Consider the following 19724-nt stretch of genomic DNA (forward strand, 5'->3'; position numbering starts at 1 on the left):
TGAACATCACCCCCAGAAATCAGATAAGAATAATGGCATTTAATAGTGCATTTGTTCTCTGAGAGATGCTTTAGCCTTAGGAAAAAGCGCCATTGCTTGGGATTCTATGCAATCTTCTGCCTTACTCCTACAAAAATAAATCTGAAGGTGAAAAAGAAGAAACTAGACTCCAGTGTGTTGGGCTGCCTGAATGATAAACAGCTGCCTTTTAAGTTGTATGTGAATTGCACACTTATTTTTAATAGCTTATTTCATTTATTAAAACAGCATACAAATGGAGTATGAACATCAACACTCACTCCAAATTGATGTCTGTGTCAAAGTGAAAATTTACCCAAGGCCTTTTGCATATTGATGACTTACGTAAAGAGCAGGATTCCTGTGTTAGCCAACGCAAAGGCAAGACCTAATATTCCACTGCCCATAATGGCATTGCTGAGATTGAAGACAGACATTCCCAATGAAGTCGTGCCTGGAATCTGTACAGGTTGAATTAAAAGAAAAGAAAAGAATAAAACTTCCTATGGTTTGCAGCATATTTGAAAAGCATCCTATGCTTTTTTCTGAATATAATTTCTCATCCTGACCCTTTCCCTTCAGTCAGATAATTTGATTATTTGCCCACTTGGGTACAGTGGCAAGAGGTGAATTATTAGTAACTGAAAAGCCACAAAAGTAATTGAGAGAACATAGGATGATACCCAACCAAGTCATACATTCAGTAGATGCACTGAAATCAAATAAATTGAATATCACCCGTAATTTCACACTGAGGCCCCAGGAACCTGCCATTCATGCAAGATGTTCTAGCAGAACTCTTCTAGAAAAGGGAAAACTCTCTTGGGGGGGACTTATGCTCAGGAAAGGCCTTAGAGGCATTGCCTACTGCCTGGGATTGCTCGTTGGCCTGTTGGACCTCCTCCTCGGCAAAGCCCCATCTACCATGTTCCACCCCTTTCCAAAGCTCTCCCCCTCCGGGATGTCTAGAGGCTTCCAAGGGCTGTAGGCCCCAAAAGCCAAAAGAAAATGGGTGCTGGAAGAAGGGAAAGGAGAGATCTATGTAACCAGAAGGAAACGAAAAAGCAGCAGATGGGGGAGAGAAAAGAGGATCCCGGAAAGACAAACAAATGAAGACAAAAGGAAAATTCCTTCCTAAATGGTGTTCCTGCCTGAAGCTGCCGACAAGAGCAACATACAGTGGAGCTGGCAGGAAGCTGAGCTGGTGAAGGGGTTGCCCTGCCCACCAGGTATACCCTCATTAAAGTCTTGACTTCCTGCCAGTGGAGAGATGGGTGGTGACGTCCCACACAGGCCTTCCTCCAGGACAAGAGAACTCTGTACTTACAGAGACCTCTTCTAGCAAGGAGCTTAATCATTCACTTCCGTGGAACTCAAAAGAGTTTGGTGTGGTGTAGCAGTAAAATGTTGGGACTAGGAACATGAAGACCCAGGTTCAAGCCCTGACTTAGCCACATGAAGCTAACTGGGTGATCTTGGGTCACTCAGTATCTTTTAGGTTAACCTACCTCACAGGGTTGCTATGAGGATAACATTTGAGGTTGGGGAGAATTGTGAACACTGCCTTAAGCTCTTTAGAAGGAAGAATATCAATGTAATAAATAAAATGTGGGTGAGCTGTTCCACAAACTGACATGAACAGCAAACCTCTTGTTTGCAAAGGAGATCTGTGTGCACCCCTGTGTGTAGGACAGGGGTAGCAGACATAGTTCCCTCCAGATGTTGCTAGACTTCATCTCCCAACAGCCCCAGATAGAATGGCCAGTGCTTGAGGATTATGGGAGTTGTAGTCCAACAGCTTTTGGAGGGCATCAGGTTGGCTCTTTGTGCAAGGAGGGTAAGGAGGGTAACCTACATATTCATCACATTTCTTCTTTTCCAAGTGGCTGTTGGTTAGACTTCTTCTGCTCTCGCGGTCTGAAATAAATTTACTGAAAAAGAACAAACAGGATTTTCTTTAGCATTACAGCATACACAGGAGGAACATACGTTAGTGCTATTATTAAGCTGCAGCTGTTATGGAGTTGGTGTGTATTGTTTTTAATTAAGCTACCTAGAACCCAGTTGTACAAGAAGGTTGGGCCATAAGGAAATGAATCATACAGATAACGACATGGATTGGTACACACACAAAAGAAAAGACACACAAAAAGGGATAGGCATGAATGATTAAGCCTGGGAAGTATATATGTACAGAGCCAGATTCAGCTCTCCTATAAACTGCCATAAGGAAGAAAGACTAGTTTAGATTGTTGCAGGGATTTTAAAACTATTAAAACAGTAATCTGCTGGGTAATTTTAGATTGTGGCTTCAATTGTCTTATGGGGCTTCTCTCTTTGAATAATGGCATTTCGATAATGCAGCAACCCAGCCCAGCTCTGTTTGGGGGTCTTCTTGCTCAATTTGCTGAATGACACCCCAGGCATCTGCCCTGAGGTCCTACCCTGAGGGCGCCACTGCTTTTACACTAATTTACAGAGGACAGCTCTACTGAATGCCCTTAGTCATATAGCTGATCAGAGCCTCCATTTTCAAAGGTGGTATTACCAAAGGTCTATCAAGTCCAGCATCCTGTTTCACCAGAGAGGTCAGTCAGATGCTTGCAAGAAAACCATAAGGAGGGCAAACCTGGACGGAACAAACCCTCAGGATAGGCCATGAACTCCATGTTCACCTGCTTGCTAATGCAATTCATTGTGCTTGTGAACCACGGCTAGCTACAGCTGGAAATCAAATCCTGAATGAGATGGGGTTTCAGTGTGATTCAGTTATAGGCATTAAAAATACATTTGTGGACTGCACTGTAAATCTTGTTTTTCATTATTTAAAAAATTTATTTATACTTTTATACTGAATATATTTCTGTAATGTTAGGGTGCTTGCCACCAGGATTTATGTTGCTCATGCCATACATATTTGGCGTTTGATCCAGCTAAATACATGGGATTGACTAACTCAAGTCTCACTGATTTTATGGATCTACTCTAAGCATGGTCAAATCTGGATCCAGTCCTTGAGAACAGAAAAACCAAAAGCAAGGACATATAAGCTCCATTTATTTCAATGGAAGAATGTGAAGCACAAGTTTCACTTCTCTATTGAAATTAGTTGGACTTAAAGGCTGCAATTCTATGTGCACTAAGCTCGGCAGGACTTATCTCTGAGTACAGTATATACTTGAGTATAAGCCGACCCAAATATAAGCTGAGGAAACCTCTTCTCAACGGATAAAGGGGATGCTGGTGCTATCTTACCTGACGTTTCCAGCAGTGATGACAACAGAACGCAGGTGCTTCCCCCCCCCCAAAAAAGGGCCTCTCTACCCCACTGGTTCGCCCAGCCTTCAGTCTGAAAACATTTGACATACACATATCAAAGGGCTTGAGTTCAAGCTCCCTCAAAGGTGGGAGAATTGCATTCACTTCTCGCAGGAGGGGAGGCACCCACATGGCAAGAAAGACGCAGCCCAGGGCTTGCAGCCGAGGGAGCCGAAAGCAAACTAGGCCCCTTCTTCCCGCTGATCCTGAGATATGTCTTCAGCCTCCAAGGTGCCCAGGTATGGCGGGAAGTGTTGGGGCGGCCAAGGTGTGGGAAGCAGGGGGGGGGCAGCCTCACCTACGGAAATGCATAGGCAGGAAGCTGAGGTCGAGGCTCTGCAGCCAGTGCAGCACCGTCCGGTGCAGCCCCGCGCACCTCGGGCTGGTGGAGTAGGACATGAGGAGCGACAGCTTCCCTTCGTGAGCGCCTTCTAGAACCATAACGGCAGTTGTCACAGCAACTATTGCCACCGCTCTGTCCGGGATTTTTAAAAAAAGGAGCACTGCCGCACATGCGTCGGAATGCCTGGGCTTCTTTAAGTGTTTGCACATGTGCAACTTTGCCGCTGTCGGCGGAGGAGGAGGAGGAAGAAGGAGCAGCCCTTTTGGGCTGCTTTTGGGCTGCTCGTTCCTCCTCCACCACCACTGACAGTGGCAAAGGCAGTGGCAGAGGAAGGAGCAGCTGAAAGGGCTCCTTTCGGGCCGCTCATCCCTCCGCCGCTGCCTCTGAAGAAGAAGAAGAAGAGTTTGGATTTGATATCCCGCCTTTCACTCCCTTTAAGGAGTCTCAAAGCGGCTAACATTCTCCTTTCCCTTCCTCCCCCACAACAAACACACTGTGAGGTGAGTGGGGCTGAGAGACTTCAAAGAAGTGTGACTGGCCCAAGGTCACCCAGCAGCTGTATGTGGAGGAGCGGAGACACGAACCCGGTTCCCTAGATTACGAGACTACCACTCTTAACCACTACACCACACTGGCTCTCTGCTGCTTTCAAGAGCAGGCATAGGCGCCGGTTGGGAGAGGCACAGCGCAGCCCCTCTCCCAACCGTGGCTCCTGTGCCTGCCCTTGCGAGAGGCGGGTGGTGGGACCAGTGGCACGAAAGGGCTCCTTTCTCTCCACTTGTCCCTCCGCGCTGTCCACCTTACTTGAGTATAAGCCAAGGAGGGCTTTTTCAGCATAAAAAATATGCAGAAAAGGTCAGCTTATACTTGAGTATATACAGTAGATATGCATATGTGACAAGTTTAACTGGCCCATATTAAACACCATGGCCTCCATGCAATTAAATCTGAAAACAATGGAGTTTTAATTAGTCACAGCTAACTTCTTCCATTAGTTTCAATAAAACTTACAGGGTTATTCCTTCATCAAACAATCTTTAGGATTGCACAGTGAAGTTACGTTCCTGTACATAGCTACTCAGAAGCAATCAGGCCACTGTGTTTAATCAGCCTTATTCCCAGGGAAGTATGCATAGGATTGCAGCCTCAGATATAACGAACTTTTGCTGGATTAGGGCCAGAAAATATATGAACAAGCAACTTGAACTAATGAAAACATTACAGTTTAAAATATTGCAGTCTTCAGATTGCTTATAACATGGCATTTCATAAAATTTTATACATTTTGATTTCTTAGTCTACATTTCTCCCTCTAAAGCAATTTAGCAAAGATACTGCATTCACACAGCTTATATTAGGTGCACATTTGAGATCTGAGGTTACAACAGTAAGCAAAGCGTTTCTTTCTTTCTTATTTGCTAGAATAAGCTAGCAACATTTGTAACAGTTAATCAAGCCATAAAAACAGCAAGGCATGGTAAAAATGTATGTGCGTATATTGAAAACAGAGCTTTTATCCTGACTCAAAATGGACCTGAGAAGCATTTGACCTATTTAGCTCTTAGTCTGCTTGCCTCGAACGTAATAAACAGCTCAAGACCTCCTGGGACTGTAGCACTTCAGAATGCAGGTGGAGAAATACATGCTGAATGCTCTACCTTTTGTGTATGTCTGTATATGTAAACACACACAGGCTATACAGTGCAAAGGAAACAACACTAGCTCAGCTATGAGAAGCCTGGTCTACAACCTTTCTTTCTCATATGCTGGTTTTCTATGAGCTGAGCTGCTGCAGTGGTAGGGTTAGGGTTCAGTCTTATTTGCAGTGTGGTTTACAAAAATACTGGAACAATTAAAATGTACATACAAAATATGCATACGCAATTAAGCTAAAGGCCACAATGTTGCAAAAACAGCATCAAACAGGCAGTAGGGCTGAAACTGTATCTAAAAAGCTTGGGGAAATTAGAAGCATATTTGCCTGGCTGGCACTAAAAGGGCAATAAAATAGGAGTCGGGCAAACATCTCTGGGGAGAGCACTCCACAAGTAAGAGGGTCCTCTCCACGGTAACTACTCACCACACCTAAAATGATGGGGGTGGGGGGGAATGCTCCACTGCAGTTCTTAATGTACAGGTAGGCACATACCAAGACAGGAGGTTCTTTATAACTTGGTCCAAAGCTGTGAAGGGCTTTAAAAGACAAAACCAGTGCTATGAATTAAGCAACCCTCTCACCCATGTTCTGAAGAGGCACAGTCCCAGGAGTTTTTTGCATGGTCTTCGTGAACATGTATACGGGGTCCAAGTAATTTTGCTTTAGAACAAGAGATGGTACAATGTGCTGTCGAAAGCAGGTGGGTTATCCTTGATGTAGCATTCTTCCCTCAAGTTGGCCTACATGAGATTTTTGGACTTTCAAGCACGTTCATTTAAGAATGCATGCTGCACCAAGTTCAGCAGCAGAAAAACTGGTGCTTGGTGCAATATGCAATGATATGCAGTAATAAGTAATCTTGCTTGAAGATGCCCAAATCTCAATGTAAACCAAATTAATGAAGAATCCTGCACAACACGGAAGTTTACTCTTTTACATATACCTCAAACCTAAGAAAAATGGATCATCTGAACAATGTTTTAGTTTGGAACCAATTATCCACTATTTTGGCTACCAAAAAGTAAGTAGTCAAAGACCCAGAGACATCTAAGATCATGTGTAATGCTAATCCCAAATGTTGAATGTTGTTTTTCGTTTCCTTTGTGCTGTGCTTTGGATGACCAGGCTGAGTTGTGGGGTTGGTTGGTTACAAAGCAATCTATACATTTGTATTAAATATGCCAACATTTAAAGGTTGAATAAAATGGTACACTATGTTTTTACTGCCAATGCCCAACAGAGGCTGGGTATGAAATTCAAATCACATTCTCAAATGGAACATGACTCAGTAATGAATCATTCATGAGCTGTGTTTCAAGTCAGAAACACTGTTTTTAAACAGAGTGTTTTCACATGGTAAATCTGGGGCAGTGGAAAACTACTCACCTATTCATCTGGCCATTTTCTACTTCTGTGAAATCATTGGAGTCATTGCTGATGTTATCATCCTCAGGAACTGTCATATTCTGCATCTCAGTTAATTCTAGGCCTGCTTTGAAAGGCATCTTGATTTAGTGAACTTATTCTGAAGCCTGCTTGGTCTTTAGAGATCAGTAGCACCTGTAATGTGAGCCTGAAAACCTACAAAAAGAAAAGAAAAGAAAAGAAAAGAAAAAGTTCAAAGTCAGAATAAGAAAATGAACAATAACCTCTCAAGTGTCTCTCTCACACACACACATAACTTGGGGCTAGGACTTTCTCTAGGATTGATGATCTGAGTGCTCTAAATGGCATTTGTATAATTCTGCCATCAGTATATAATTGTTGACAATTTCTAGACCATCTATGCATTCCAACATGGAAACCAGAGAAGAGGCTATACACTTCTTATTACAGGGGAGAGACCAGGAGCTCACCAAGACAGTAGCTAAGTTCCTGTATTTGATTCTTTTATCACCGAAGTATGCTACAGGATCCTGCCCTTTCTGGAGACCCACAGAGATGAAATAGATTGATCGCCTCTTCTTCCCTTTGGCAAATGACTGTACTGTTGAAATGGCGATGAGATTGCACTGGCCTATTTATTCTGAATGTTTGTATGTGGTGCCAATAAAGGTTTGATGATGATGATGATGATGATGATGATTGTTGACAAATAGCCTGAGAACTTTGGGAAAGATTAAGAGAGATTCTTCCTCCCCATTTAGATGTATTTAATTTTGCACAATGTATAATCAAGGTTGTCATTCGGCATGCAAAGCGATCTACTCCCATGTGTACATACTTTGAGAAAAATGTGAAATTATGAAATTAAATATTATTGCAGGTTGTATGAGGTGAAAAAACTTTATTAACACTTGCACTCTTAACAACTAATGATTACATTTACACCATGCCCTTTTTGCGGCAGCTGCCATGCTTCTCTCCCACATGTCCTCCTCCTCAAAATAACTCTCTTCGGTTGAGAGATAAGAGACTGTTTCAAGGCCACCTGGTAAGATTTATGACCGTGTAGGAATTTCAACCCATGTCTCTCCAGTCCCAATACAACAAACGCAGTTCCTCTGGATGCAGTTGCACATGTAACGCCATCATGTTTTTTCCTAGGCTGCACCTGCTGTTTAATATCGATAGGGCAGGGCCACCATTTACTCTACAGACCTGGAGTGGTGCCAGGCTGCATATTAACATAGACAAAAATCCTATGTAAATAATCCTTTAAAAAGAGACAATTGTGCAGGGGGAAGGTAAGGAGATAAAAATCCCATCAACCGTGTAAAGCAGGGGTGGTGAACCTTATTTGGCCTAAGGGCCACATTAATCCTTGGCCAAACATCCGGTGGTCACATGTCAGAAGTGGGTGTGGCCATTCCTGCCCCCCCCCACCAACACACAGACACCTCTTAGCTGATCCATGCAGATCTGCAAAGAAGAGGAGCCATATCAGAGGATCGTTTTGATGACTCTCATTAAGTGGATTGCAACTCACCAAGCTGAGTAGCAGCTATGTGTGACAGTCCGCTGGGGTATCGCTGCCTGACAGGTAATGTAAGAACAGTGGGACTGCCTAGTAGCTGGCAGGTTACAATATCTGTCTGAGGATTACATTTGACTTAGCTGGTCAATGCTGCAAAGGCCTGTTTTATAATTTCCAGATAATGAAAGCTTGGGTGGATAATTCCACTCATAGTGGCTTTGCCATTTCTGTCCACAGAAACGGGCTGGGACATGACTGATGCCTGTCACCTGCCCTGGACATTTTGGCCTCCCAATGGAATGTTATTTCATAGGGAAGAGAAAATCTTGTTTCTACAAGTATTCTTTAAAATTATAATTTTTGTTACCATTTTTAAAGCAGTTCCAGCTGCTCATTTTTAAAACCCATGTTTTAAAAGTACATCAAACCTGGAGAAAGTAGCCAATAAATTCAGTATGTAGTATAAAACACTGACAACTGGGAATAACTGGCCAGTGAGCGCTCCAGTTGGAGAACAGCCTTGACCAAAGGCGTCATGGACTTTGGAGAAGCACAAACTCAGGACGAAAGGACCTTGGAGAAGCACAGGGCTTTGGAGAAGCACAAACTCAGGACGAAAGGGAGAAACAAACATTTGGCAAATCCTCACCGTGATCAACTCCCACCTGGAAACCTATGTCCCCACTGTGTCAGGACGTGTGGATCCAGAATTGGCCTCCACAGTCACGGACACACTATATTCATGGGAGACAATCTTACTTGGCTACGACTGATTGGCAAAGAAGAAAGAAAGAAGTACAGTGGTACCTCGGGTTAAGTACTTAATTCGTTCCGGAGGTCCATTCTTAACCGAAACTGTTCTTAACCTGAAGCACCACTTTAGCTAATGGGGCCTCCTGCTGCCACCACGCCACTGGAGCACGATTTCTGTTCTTATCCTGAAGCAAAGTTCTTAACCTGAAGCACTATTTCTGGGTTAGCGGAGTCTGTAACCTGAAGCGTATGTAACCTGAGGTACCACTGTAGTAGTAATGATGGCAGCAACTATTGTACAGTTAAAATGTGCCATTGAACTAATTAGTGATAATACTATTAGCGAGCATTACTTATTAAATGTTCATCTTATCTTTGTCTGGCTGTGGCAAATGTGATGAGAAAAAAACTGATTTATAAGGCTATTAAAAGTGTAAGGACAGGAATTTGGGAGGTGTTATTTATTTATTGCATTTATATTCCACCTTTTCTCCAAGAGGCTCAAAGTGGTGTATGTGGTTCTCCCCTCCCCATTTTATCCCCACAACTCTATGAAGTAAGTTAGGCTGAGAGACAGTGATTGGCCCAAGGTCACCCTGTGAGCTTCATGGCAGTGTGGGGATTCGAACCTTCGTCTCACAGGTCCTAGTCCAGCACTCTAACCGGTACCCTACACTGACCCTTATGGGGTCTCTTAAAATCACTTTCTTAAAAAAAATTTAAAAAATGACTTTCAGCCTCCATTCCTTTGGACTGTTTCCACCTGAGTTCAGGTAGATTTTAAAGCTGGGCTTTTTAGAGGGTACTAGCTTCAGCCATAGAAGTCAACAATTTGCTTACAGGCTGAAATTGGATTCCTCTTTCTGTTCATTGGCAGGCTGATCTTGCTAGAGGCTCATTTATGTGCCTAAGAGATGCCTTTAGACCTAGAGCTCTAGTTTCACATAAACTGCTTCCCTTATGTAAAGACTGCCATGTGATATCTTTTGTGTTCCCTCCTCTCCCTAGCCTCACCTTTGAAAAGAAGAGGACAAGGACCAGGGAGACCAACTATGGGATTATGAGCATAAGATATTAAGTTCCACAGCAACTCTGCAAACTGGCCCTTTCATACAAAACACATGTCAAGAACTAGAAAGGAAGTAAGTTATCACAGGTGATAATTTCTAGAAGATAAAGTTCAGCAACAGGAAAAAGATTTTTAAAAAAACCACAGTTGCTTGTAACACACTGAATGTAACAGGCAGGCTCGATAAGGAATGTTATATATAACCCGCTTTTTAAAAAGAAAGAAAAGGAGGGAAGCCTTCAAATGGGTTGTGATCTCATAACATGGATGTAAATAAGTGAAAGCTTATTACAACTGTTTAACCATCTAGGTACTTCTGCTCTGAGTGGATTATATTATCATTTTCTTTAAGGGAAATAAAGCTTCACTGAGGAAATAGCAAACATATTTAGAAATAAATCCAGCACTGACCCTTTCGGCACTTCTATTTCTTTGTAGGCTTCTTCCTCAGATATAGAAATGATTAGCTTATATATCTGAGTTTTTAACACTGCCTTGAACATGCTCTAACTCTAATACTCTAATTGCCATTGGAGAAGTATAGATGAGGGGGAAGAGTCTGAACAACTTTGCAACCCCCCCCCAAAAAAGCTCAACAAGTTTTTGTGTCCGAATTTGAAATATTGGAATATGGCAACCCTAAATTAGGCATATTAATGATTCCATTATTACGCTACTGATCATTGTTAGAGACTCAAGAGATATAAGGTAAAAAAGGTAAAGGATCCCTGACCGTTAAGTCCAGTCGCAAACAACTCTGGGGTTGCGGCGCTCATCTCACTTTACTGGCTGAAGGAGCGGACATTTGTCCGCAGACAGTTTTTCTGGGCCATGTGGCCAGCATGACTAAGCTGCTTCTGGCGAACCAGAGCAGTGCACGGAAACGCTGTTTACCTTCCTGCCGGAGCGGTACCTATTTATCTACTTGCACTTTGACGTGCTTTCAAACTGCTAGGTTGGCAGGAGCTGGGACCGAGCAACGGAAGCTCACCCCGTCATGGGGATTCAAACCGCCTACCTTCCGATTGGCAAGCCCTAGGCTCAGTGGTTTAGACCACAGCACTGCTAGGTGCCAAATGGCTCCATAAACCAAGGTTACAGTTGCAAAACAGAATGTTGCCATTTTATGGCAAGATGGCTCTAAAGTCTTATTTTTCAAATGATGGACTGCCTGTGATTGATTATCAGTAAAACATCTGGCTAGTTCAGATGACAACTTTGAGCTGGGTTAAGAACTTTTGAGAACTTAAATAAGAAAAGCCACTTTATCCAGGGACTGTCCACATATCTATTGGCCTGTTCCGACCTCTTTTTCTTAATGGTGACACAGACCATTCATAATGTAGGAAAATTCTTCGCAGCAATGAGCAGAACAGTGGGGTGGGGTAAATGAAGACAAGCTATGGCAATTAACTATAACATTGTTTACTGCTTGCTCCTGCTCAGGCTGCACAGAAAAAGCATTTTGGTTCCTGAAATTCATTCTGATTGCGCAGATAACATACACTGGATAGAAATTCTACAGGATGTGGTATTAGTGTGTGAAAACAGTCACGTTCCAAAGATCCCCAGGCATGCACTTCCAGATGGTGGAGATGTCAGGCGCCATCCTGGTGCCCAGGCAGCTTCCCTTGGTTGCAAGTGACCGACAGCAGGGTGCAAAATGTGCCTGGCTAATTTTGAACACTGCCACTGATGAATCACCTATTAGCCATATTGCATATATGCAGAAAGGGTATGTTTTCTAAGTTTGAAAAGGACTGTGAAACAGCAAAGAGAATTTTCTGATAGGTGTGGGCTTTCATTTCACACCAATAGGGTATACTGAATGTGTAAAAGTCAAAGGGCTGGCCTGCTACTGCAACCCTACTTCTCCTACCCACCCCCGGGCCACACACGCATGCTCTGTTTGGAGACATAAACAGGATGTTCTATTCAACTGTTAAAAAAGAGAGAGAGTTCCAACAAACCACACTGCACATGTTCAGAAACTGGTTTCCTGCTACCAGGTTGATAAAAAGATCAGGAATCATTAAACTCTAATCTGTTCTCGCTGCATTTAGCTTTGGGCAAATCCCATGCACCATCAAGGGGAGAAAATGCAAATCGATTCAAGCGCATATTTCTCCTTTGCAACTTCTCTTAGCCAGGCTTGGGAAAGGGACACATTGAACTCAAAAATATATGATGTTGCTAATTTTTCTAACCTCTGGGAAAAAACCCTTCTCTGTCAGCCAAACACAGAAGAAGCCTTTGGTGTGCTTATTAAGCACTTTGCGCTAACACCAAGCCCAACTCCATACTGAACCATGAAGTTGTACTCCTGCGAGTAACAGTCTTCTGCGACTGTTTATCCATCTTGTCCCCAGCGCCAATTTGCAGCTCAAGGAAAAAGTGAGGATGAGAAGGGTTTGCCTGCTGCTGGGACAGGGTCTTCAGTGTACCCAACCAGGCATGTAGACCTCAACCAAAGATCAGGAACAAGAATCATCAGTAGTGCTCCCTGTATATATTTGCTGCATTTCTGGATACCTTATTTTTTTATTGTATGTGCAGAGATTTAATAACTATGATGCATAGAGCATGCTTGCCATAGAAGACTATAAATCTGCATGCATGAGTCTGGATCACAATCACTCACAGTCATATGTACGTCACCGAATGAGCAGCGGTGGCGTAAAGTTCCCCACAAATTAAACAAACACAAACAAACAGAAATGCAACACTGGCCGCTTGTCAACAGTAAAGGTGAACTATTTGCTTTGCTTGTTGACTGGAAAGGTGAGTAGCCAGTCCATGAGAGGTGCCCTCTGAGACCTGTGGGACCTAAGTCTGCTGCCCCAGGTAGGTCTGTTGCTCCTAAATTCATCCCTGTGCTGATAACTCAGCATAACCATGAGAAACCACTGTGATTACACATGCCAGCATGTAGCTACAAACTAAAACAAATTGCTGTGCTGTATCAAATCAACACACCACTAACAGGCAGTCCTATGCATGTAGTCCTCAAAAGTAGTCCAGCTGAGTTTAGAAGGCTTTACACCCAGAAAACTGGCTAAGGAATTACAGCCTAACGTTTAAAATAGAACGGGGGGAGAGGGACCAGGTGCAAGCATGGGGTGGGGAGATCACAAAGGCAGAACAGACATATTAAAAAGCAATTAATTCTGCACTGGTTGTTGGAAGTGTACTGTATATTATGTATATTCATGTTCATTAACATCCTCTTTATCAGCTCACATGCGATTTCTCTGATCCTGTTCTCGTTTTTTGCAAAATGGACATATTTTATTATTATTTTATTCTGAAAGGAGCATTCTACCAACTAGCCAGCAATGATTTGCATGTGGTAGCTGACAAAAGTATAAATATCTTTTTTAAAAAAATATCAAAATATTTAAAACACATACAGTAAACAAATATAAAACCCTCACCACATCACCTCAAAATGTAAAGCCAATTCAGGCTTGAGAAGAGCTACTGTAAAGAAGGTCAGATACCCAAACAAACTGTGTTTCATTCAAGTCTCTTAAAATGCATTATTAAGATCACCATGTAGGATATTAAAATTCTTCCATAATGCTAGGACTTTAGACCGCATGCACCTCTAGCTCATTGGCTTCCTAAATTCTATTTATTCTTTGATTCAAAACATTAAATATATGGACTGAAGGGCTATTTATACAGCATAGAGTCAACTGAAGATTGCTTTAAATATCTTTTTTCTTGCCCAATTTGTGGTTTAAAGCCCACATTTATTTAGGCCTGAACTATTAAGAGTGAGAGAAAACGACAGCAAAAAGAGGATATTAACATGTCCTCACCATTCTTATCTCTGATCACAAAAAATGTAGTGGGAGAAGGGAGAAATCATGTTGTGGAATGGAGGAGACTTGAGAACCACATTGTGGATTAACATGTTCTTCTCTGTACATACACAATTGTCTTTGTTTTCGTTTTTAAATATATGAGATAAACTATGTGGCATCAAGTAGCGTTATGAAAATTACCCTTCCGTTCTAAGAAAAGCATGTTGATGGGTTTCTGGTGGTGGATTTCAACTGAACAGCCATTTCCCACCTACTACTTCATTATCAAAGTTCAGTTTTCAGTGTTAGCAAGCTGATGTAAAGTTTAGTGGCTTTCTTTCACCAAAGATCTTCAGGCAGGATAGATAGGAGCAATGGAGCAGTTAAGTAGCTTTAGACTCTGGGTTTCATTGTGTTGCAGGTGGTGGGGGTGATCTTCAGTAGGTATTTCAGAATCTGGTAAGCCCCGTTGACTACATCTGCAGGGGCTGTTCCAGGATTTGAATCCTGGTCTCGTAGGTCATAGTCCAACACTCTCTAACCACTGCACCACACAAATAAATATAAATAATAAATTCAGTATTCTTTTTGAAACGAATCAGGCAGGGAAAGGTGAAATCCACCATAAAAGATGCAGTGGTGTAGCGTGGGTTGTCAGCACCCGGGGCAAGGCAAGTAATTTGCGCCCCCTAACCCGTGGATTTGCGCCCCCTAACCCATGGATTTGCCCTAACCCCAGATGTTGCGCCCGGTGCGGCCCGCCCCCCCTGCACCCCCCACGCTACGCCACTGAAAAGATGCAACTATTTTCAGGGATAAAAGAGGCCTGACAAAAATGGCAATAAAAGGAGCAGAAAGAGACCAGTGGGAAGCAGGATAATCAAATGATAATCTGGCATGTTTAAGCAGGCTGAAGACAACGATGCCAATAATAATAATAGTAATAGCCTAAATCCAGCACAGAATCGGGACTTACTTAACTCCACTGATTTCAGCGCATTTCAGCAAGTTTAACACTTTCTTGAATTTAAGCTAATAATACTAATGAGTATGGTGATTATAAGGGGCGCTACATAATGTTTAGTCACACTCAAAGCAGACCCACTGTAACCAATGGACCTACTCTAGGAATTCATAGGACATCACCCAGTATTTCTGCATTTACAACCTTTCCTCCCCACCCTGCCTGTGAAGGCAATCAGTGATAGCAACAGGTTGTATGACAACTCTGCTTTGTGAACAAATGGCTTATGGCAGAAAGGACACTGGTGGTGTGTGATTAAAAAAAAGCAAAGGCGCTAACCACAAGAGAGAGAGAAGAATAGAACAGAGAGAAAACCTCTCTAGGAGAGAAAGCAAGACTTGGAAAAGATGCCACCTCTATACAGATGTAGGCTGGAATCAGGCCTGCATTCCTAGCATAACCTTGTACTCCCCAGTGTAGCGGTTACTTATTTGAACAAATTATAAACCGGTTAACTTCCAGTCTCCAAGCGGTGCACAAGGACTACAATACAGCCAAGTGACGTAAGAAATTGATAATTAATTCCAAAGTAATCTGTAGCATCCCTCTTGAATACCCATCAGAGCCCTACAGAATCAGTCAGAGCAGAGTAGCAGCATTTTAATTTTGCACAGATGATTGTTATCTTAAAAAGAAAAAGGCACAAAAATGTTCCAGTGGAGCTTTAAAGGGGTGGAGTGGAGTGGGGTGAAACTACTGGATCTTTAAAAAAAAAGGGCAAATTTGAATTTCCTGTGAAAGCAACAACATCTTTATTCAGGGCATGCATGATTTAGACCTGAGTGGGCCACAAGCAAGGTTGGGACAAAGTCTTTTTGTGGTGAAAAGGGCCAATGCAGTGAAGCATTAATGAACACACCCACGGCAAATGTACCTAAGCAGCTGAAAAGTCAACTGCCTTAAAAAAGAGAAGGAGGAAGATCAGTGACAATATGTTCCATTCAAAAAAATCCCGCATGTCATTTAAAAAAAAAGTGTCCCTCTTTTGGTTTCGGTACACCAACATCCCTATTTTTGGCATTCAAGAGTATCAGCTTTAGCTTGACAGCAATTCAGAAACCCAATTCCATTTTTTAAAAATAAATAAATAAACAAACCGAGGGGAGGGGCTTCTGGAAGAAAGGAAGGGACCATTTCAGGTGGAACCTTTTGTAAAGTGAGGAGGACAAAGACGAATTTCACTCTCCCCGCTCGCTCCCCTTCTTCCCCCACGTCAAAGTTGCCAGCCGTCAAATCCGTTTATATATTGGAGCAAGCCCGCTTCTTTTTATTAGGACTACATTCTAGTAACGTGGTTTGTGCCTCAGCCTGAACAGTGACCTAGGTCTGCTAATACTGTTTCATTAGGATCTCATTTAGCATATGTATGTATGTATATGTGTGTGTATGTGTATATATATATGTGTGTGTGTGTGTGTGTGTGTATTTATTTACGGTGGGTGCCCCCCCCTCAGAGAGGTGGAAATAAGTGCGGCGCATGAGTCACACGCATTCGCTTCCTACGCGCCTTTTTCCCTCCACCCATAATGGAGAAAGAAAAGAGAGACCAAAGCGTGCGGGTCTTTTTCGCAGCCCGGGAGAAGAATGCCTGCCAGCCCGAGAAGCGAAGGCGGGAAGAAAGGGGGCTGACTGGGGTGGGGATGGGGGTCTCCTCACGAGCAGACCCGACAAGAAGCAGCGGGGGCCCCCTCGCCATGCGGCTACACGCGGGCCGCGGCGAGGCGCCTCTTCTCGCCATTTCCGCGAGCCTTTCCCTCAGGCGCCCAGGAGCCCCCGACCTCTTTGGCCAAAAGCACCTACGCCCAACATGCGCCAGCTAGAAACCGCTCTCTCCTGTCGCCGGCCATGTGCCCTTCCGAGGGTGAATGGCTGAGATGAGGGAGGGGGGGCACGAGGCTATCTCTCTGCGACCCCCTCCCCAAACTCCGTACCTGTTAATGCGGCCGGTCCCTCCTTTTCTCCCCTCCGTCTTCACGAAAAAAGAAGCCCAAGCTGAGGTGTTTCTTCTCCCGCGCCCCGCCTTCGGGGGGTCTCTCCTTTGTTAGAAGAGCTGGCTCTCCCTCGCTCGCTCTCGGGATCTTGTCGCCCCGTTGCGAAGAAGGGCTGACGTTTTTGGGAGCTCAGAGGAAGAGAATGTTCCTCCTTTTTAATTTAAAATTTAATTTTTAAAGCCCAGCGGTTGTTTCTGAGGCGGCGTGGCGAAGCGCTAGACGGAATGAATGGAAGATGCCAAACGACCTTCAAGGGGGCGCCAAGCGCGCAGCTCCCGCCTCCTTCCTCTCGCGTCTCCTCCTCCTCGTCGTCGTCGTCGTCGTTGGTGGGTGAATGGATGCTCTGTGCCTCAGGACCGCATTATTATTATTATAATATTTTATTCTTAATCCGTTCTTGAGGGATTAAATGCTTTTAAATCTCTGGCTGGGGCGCGTGGGCTCTCCTCCCTGCTCCCCCCGCCCCAGCCCTTTTCGTTTCCTTCCTTCCCTCCCTCGCAGGTGGCAAGGATGCTGTTTGCCGTCGGACCATCTGTGCTTTTGTGTTTTGAACGCGATCGGCTTTGCCCTATAATAAGAAAGCGATACGAAGAGCGAGTCAAGCGTGGGCAAGCCTTCCCTAGGCCTGAGCTGAACCGTTGCTTCTGATCTAGGTGAGGAGAGTTTAAGGGACAACACACACACCCAAATCATAGGAAGGGACCACGAGGTTCCTCTATTACAACCTCATGCAATGCAAGGAATCTTTTTGCCCAGCGTGGGACTCGAACCCGCAACTCGTGAGATTAAGAGTCATAGCTCAGTTGGTGAGAGCGTGGCGCTGATAACGCCAAGGTTCGATCCTCGGATGGGACAGCATTGCAGGGGTGATTCTCAGGATCCCTTCCAACTTTACATTTCTAGGATTCTATGCTGTAAGGACAGAGCTATCCCATGATATACAGGATATCAGGGGTGCCAACTCGAATAAAATATTGCGTGGGGGGGGGAGGTCCAGGTAAGCCCCACCCTGCATAATCGATCACATGATGCTGTGCATGCACACCATTCGAATGGCCTTCTGGAAAGTGGCAACCTATATACACAGGAAAGAAGAGGTGATTTGTTTTTTTAAAAGAGCTTTCTTTGCTGTTTCATTCAGTGTCTTATCTCTCCACGTGTCTCTGACTGCATTCACCAGTCCGGTAAACTGGCAGGTGCACTTTGCATTTCTCCTGAAAGAAAATTCTGGCCACACCTTCTGGGTGTTACCTGTAACCTTCCTTGATCCTGCAGAGCTCCTTGGACTGGTCCGGGTAGAGCAGGCAAAGGCAAACTCGGCCCTCCAGATGTTTTGGGACCACAACGCCCATCAGCCCTAGCTAACAGGACCAGTGGTCAGGGATGATGGGAATTGTAGTCCCAAAACATATGGAGGGCTGAGTTTGCCTATGCCTGGGGTAGAGCATGCTTGGGATCCTCAGTCTAGGTGAAGCCGTTGTCACTGTTTCGTTTTGTTTTCAACATTGCAAAGCGGTAATGTGATTTGTGCTTGAATTATAGAGGGAAACGTAGGGATTTCCATGTGATTTTACTGATTTTAAATCTAAGGCTGGGGGCATTTGCTTCCCCCTCCCACCACACTTTATTTCCTTTCCTCGCAGGTTGTATTGATGCTGTGGATGGACCTGAGGCCTCTGCAAAAGGGGATGTGTTTTAACAGGAGGCTGCTTTACTTGCCTCTATGTTTTAGTCAAATCAAGCGCCTCTTCAGTCCCTGAGGGAGGGCATCACAAAAAATAGGGGGCTGGGGCTAGCCACTCTTTCCCCCCACCTGTAATCTGAGCACTGGGTTAAACTGAATGGTATACAGTGGTACCTCAGGTTAAGTACTTAATTTGTTCCGGAGGTCCGTACTTAACCTGAAACTGTTCTTAACCTGAAGCACCACTTTAGCTAATGGGGCCTCCTGCTGCTGCCGTGTAGCCGGAGCACGATTTCTGTTCTCATCCTGAAGCAAAGTACTTAACCCAAGGTAATATTTCTGGGTTAGCGGAGTCTGTAACCTGAAGCGTATGTAACTTGAAGCGTATGTAACCTGAGGTACCACTGTATGTGTATTTGTGAAATCCAAATGCCCAGACAATATTTTTTAGGTTATCTAGTTAAGCCTGATAGTTCTTTTAATGCATACCCTCCAACATTTCTCTGATGAAAATAGGGATGTCCTATTCAACAACAAAAGCAACAATAAATTTATTATTTATACCCTGCCCATCTGACTGGGTTTCCCAGCCACTCTGGGCAGCTTCCCACATATATAAAAACATAATAAAACATTAAACATTTTAAAAAAACCCTTCCCTCTGCAGGGCCGCCTTCAGCAGTGGAGGAGCTACATGCTCTGGGAACGGAGAACAGGTGGGGGCATGGCTGGCGCATGTCCCAGGGGGCGTGGTATGCGTTCTGGGGTCGGATGCAATGGCACCTCACCAGGGATGGCACCTGGGGCGTTCCACTCCCCCTGCCCGCCCTTCATCCACCAGTGGCCTTCAGATGTCTTCTAAAGAGTGCATAGTTAGTTACATATCTTCTTAGCTCTGGGGTTGCATAACCCTGTACCCTCCACCATTTCTTTGATGAAAATAGGGACATCCAAAGGAAAAGCAGGACATTCCGGGATCAGATCAGGGATGGCCTCTATAAATCTGGGACTGTCCCTTGAAAATAGGGACACTTGGAGGGGCTGTTTAATGCTACCTGTGTAGTATTTGCCAGCAAGGAGAATTTTAGATAAAAGCTCATTTTTTGGTTTTGTTTCTCCAACATTCAATTGTTTTGAACCA

At 44.0% G+C, this 19724-nt stretch overlaps 1 protein-coding gene across 2 annotated transcripts in view; it reads right to left on the reverse strand.

Annotated features, from left to right (window-relative positions):
- The window catches only part of SLC38A1 (solute carrier family 38 member 1), a 70618-nt gene extending 53097 nt beyond the window's left edge, over positions 1-17521 (reverse strand). For both annotated transcript variants that reach the window (XR_014539287.1, XM_083574579.1), the window contains exons 1-4: positions 16840-17521; positions 6723-6917; positions 1874-1949; positions 364-479 (exon numbers count right to left, since the gene is read on the reverse strand). Coding sequence is in view for 1 of the 2 variants with exons in the window: in XM_083574579.1 (XP_083430705.1) it covers positions 364-479; positions 1874-1949; positions 6723-6841 (311 nt within the window). In the remaining variant the exon portion in view is untranslated. The remainder of the gene's footprint in view (positions 1-363; positions 480-1873; positions 1950-6722; positions 6918-16839) is intronic.
- Between the last annotated feature and the right edge of the window lie 2203 nt (positions 17522-19724).

This window comes from Podarcis filfolensis (assembly GCF_964270895.1).
Source record: "Podarcis filfolensis genome assembly, chromosome: 10".
NCBI classification, from domain to species: Eukaryota; Metazoa; Chordata; class Lepidosauria; order Squamata; family Lacertidae; genus Podarcis; species Podarcis filfolensis.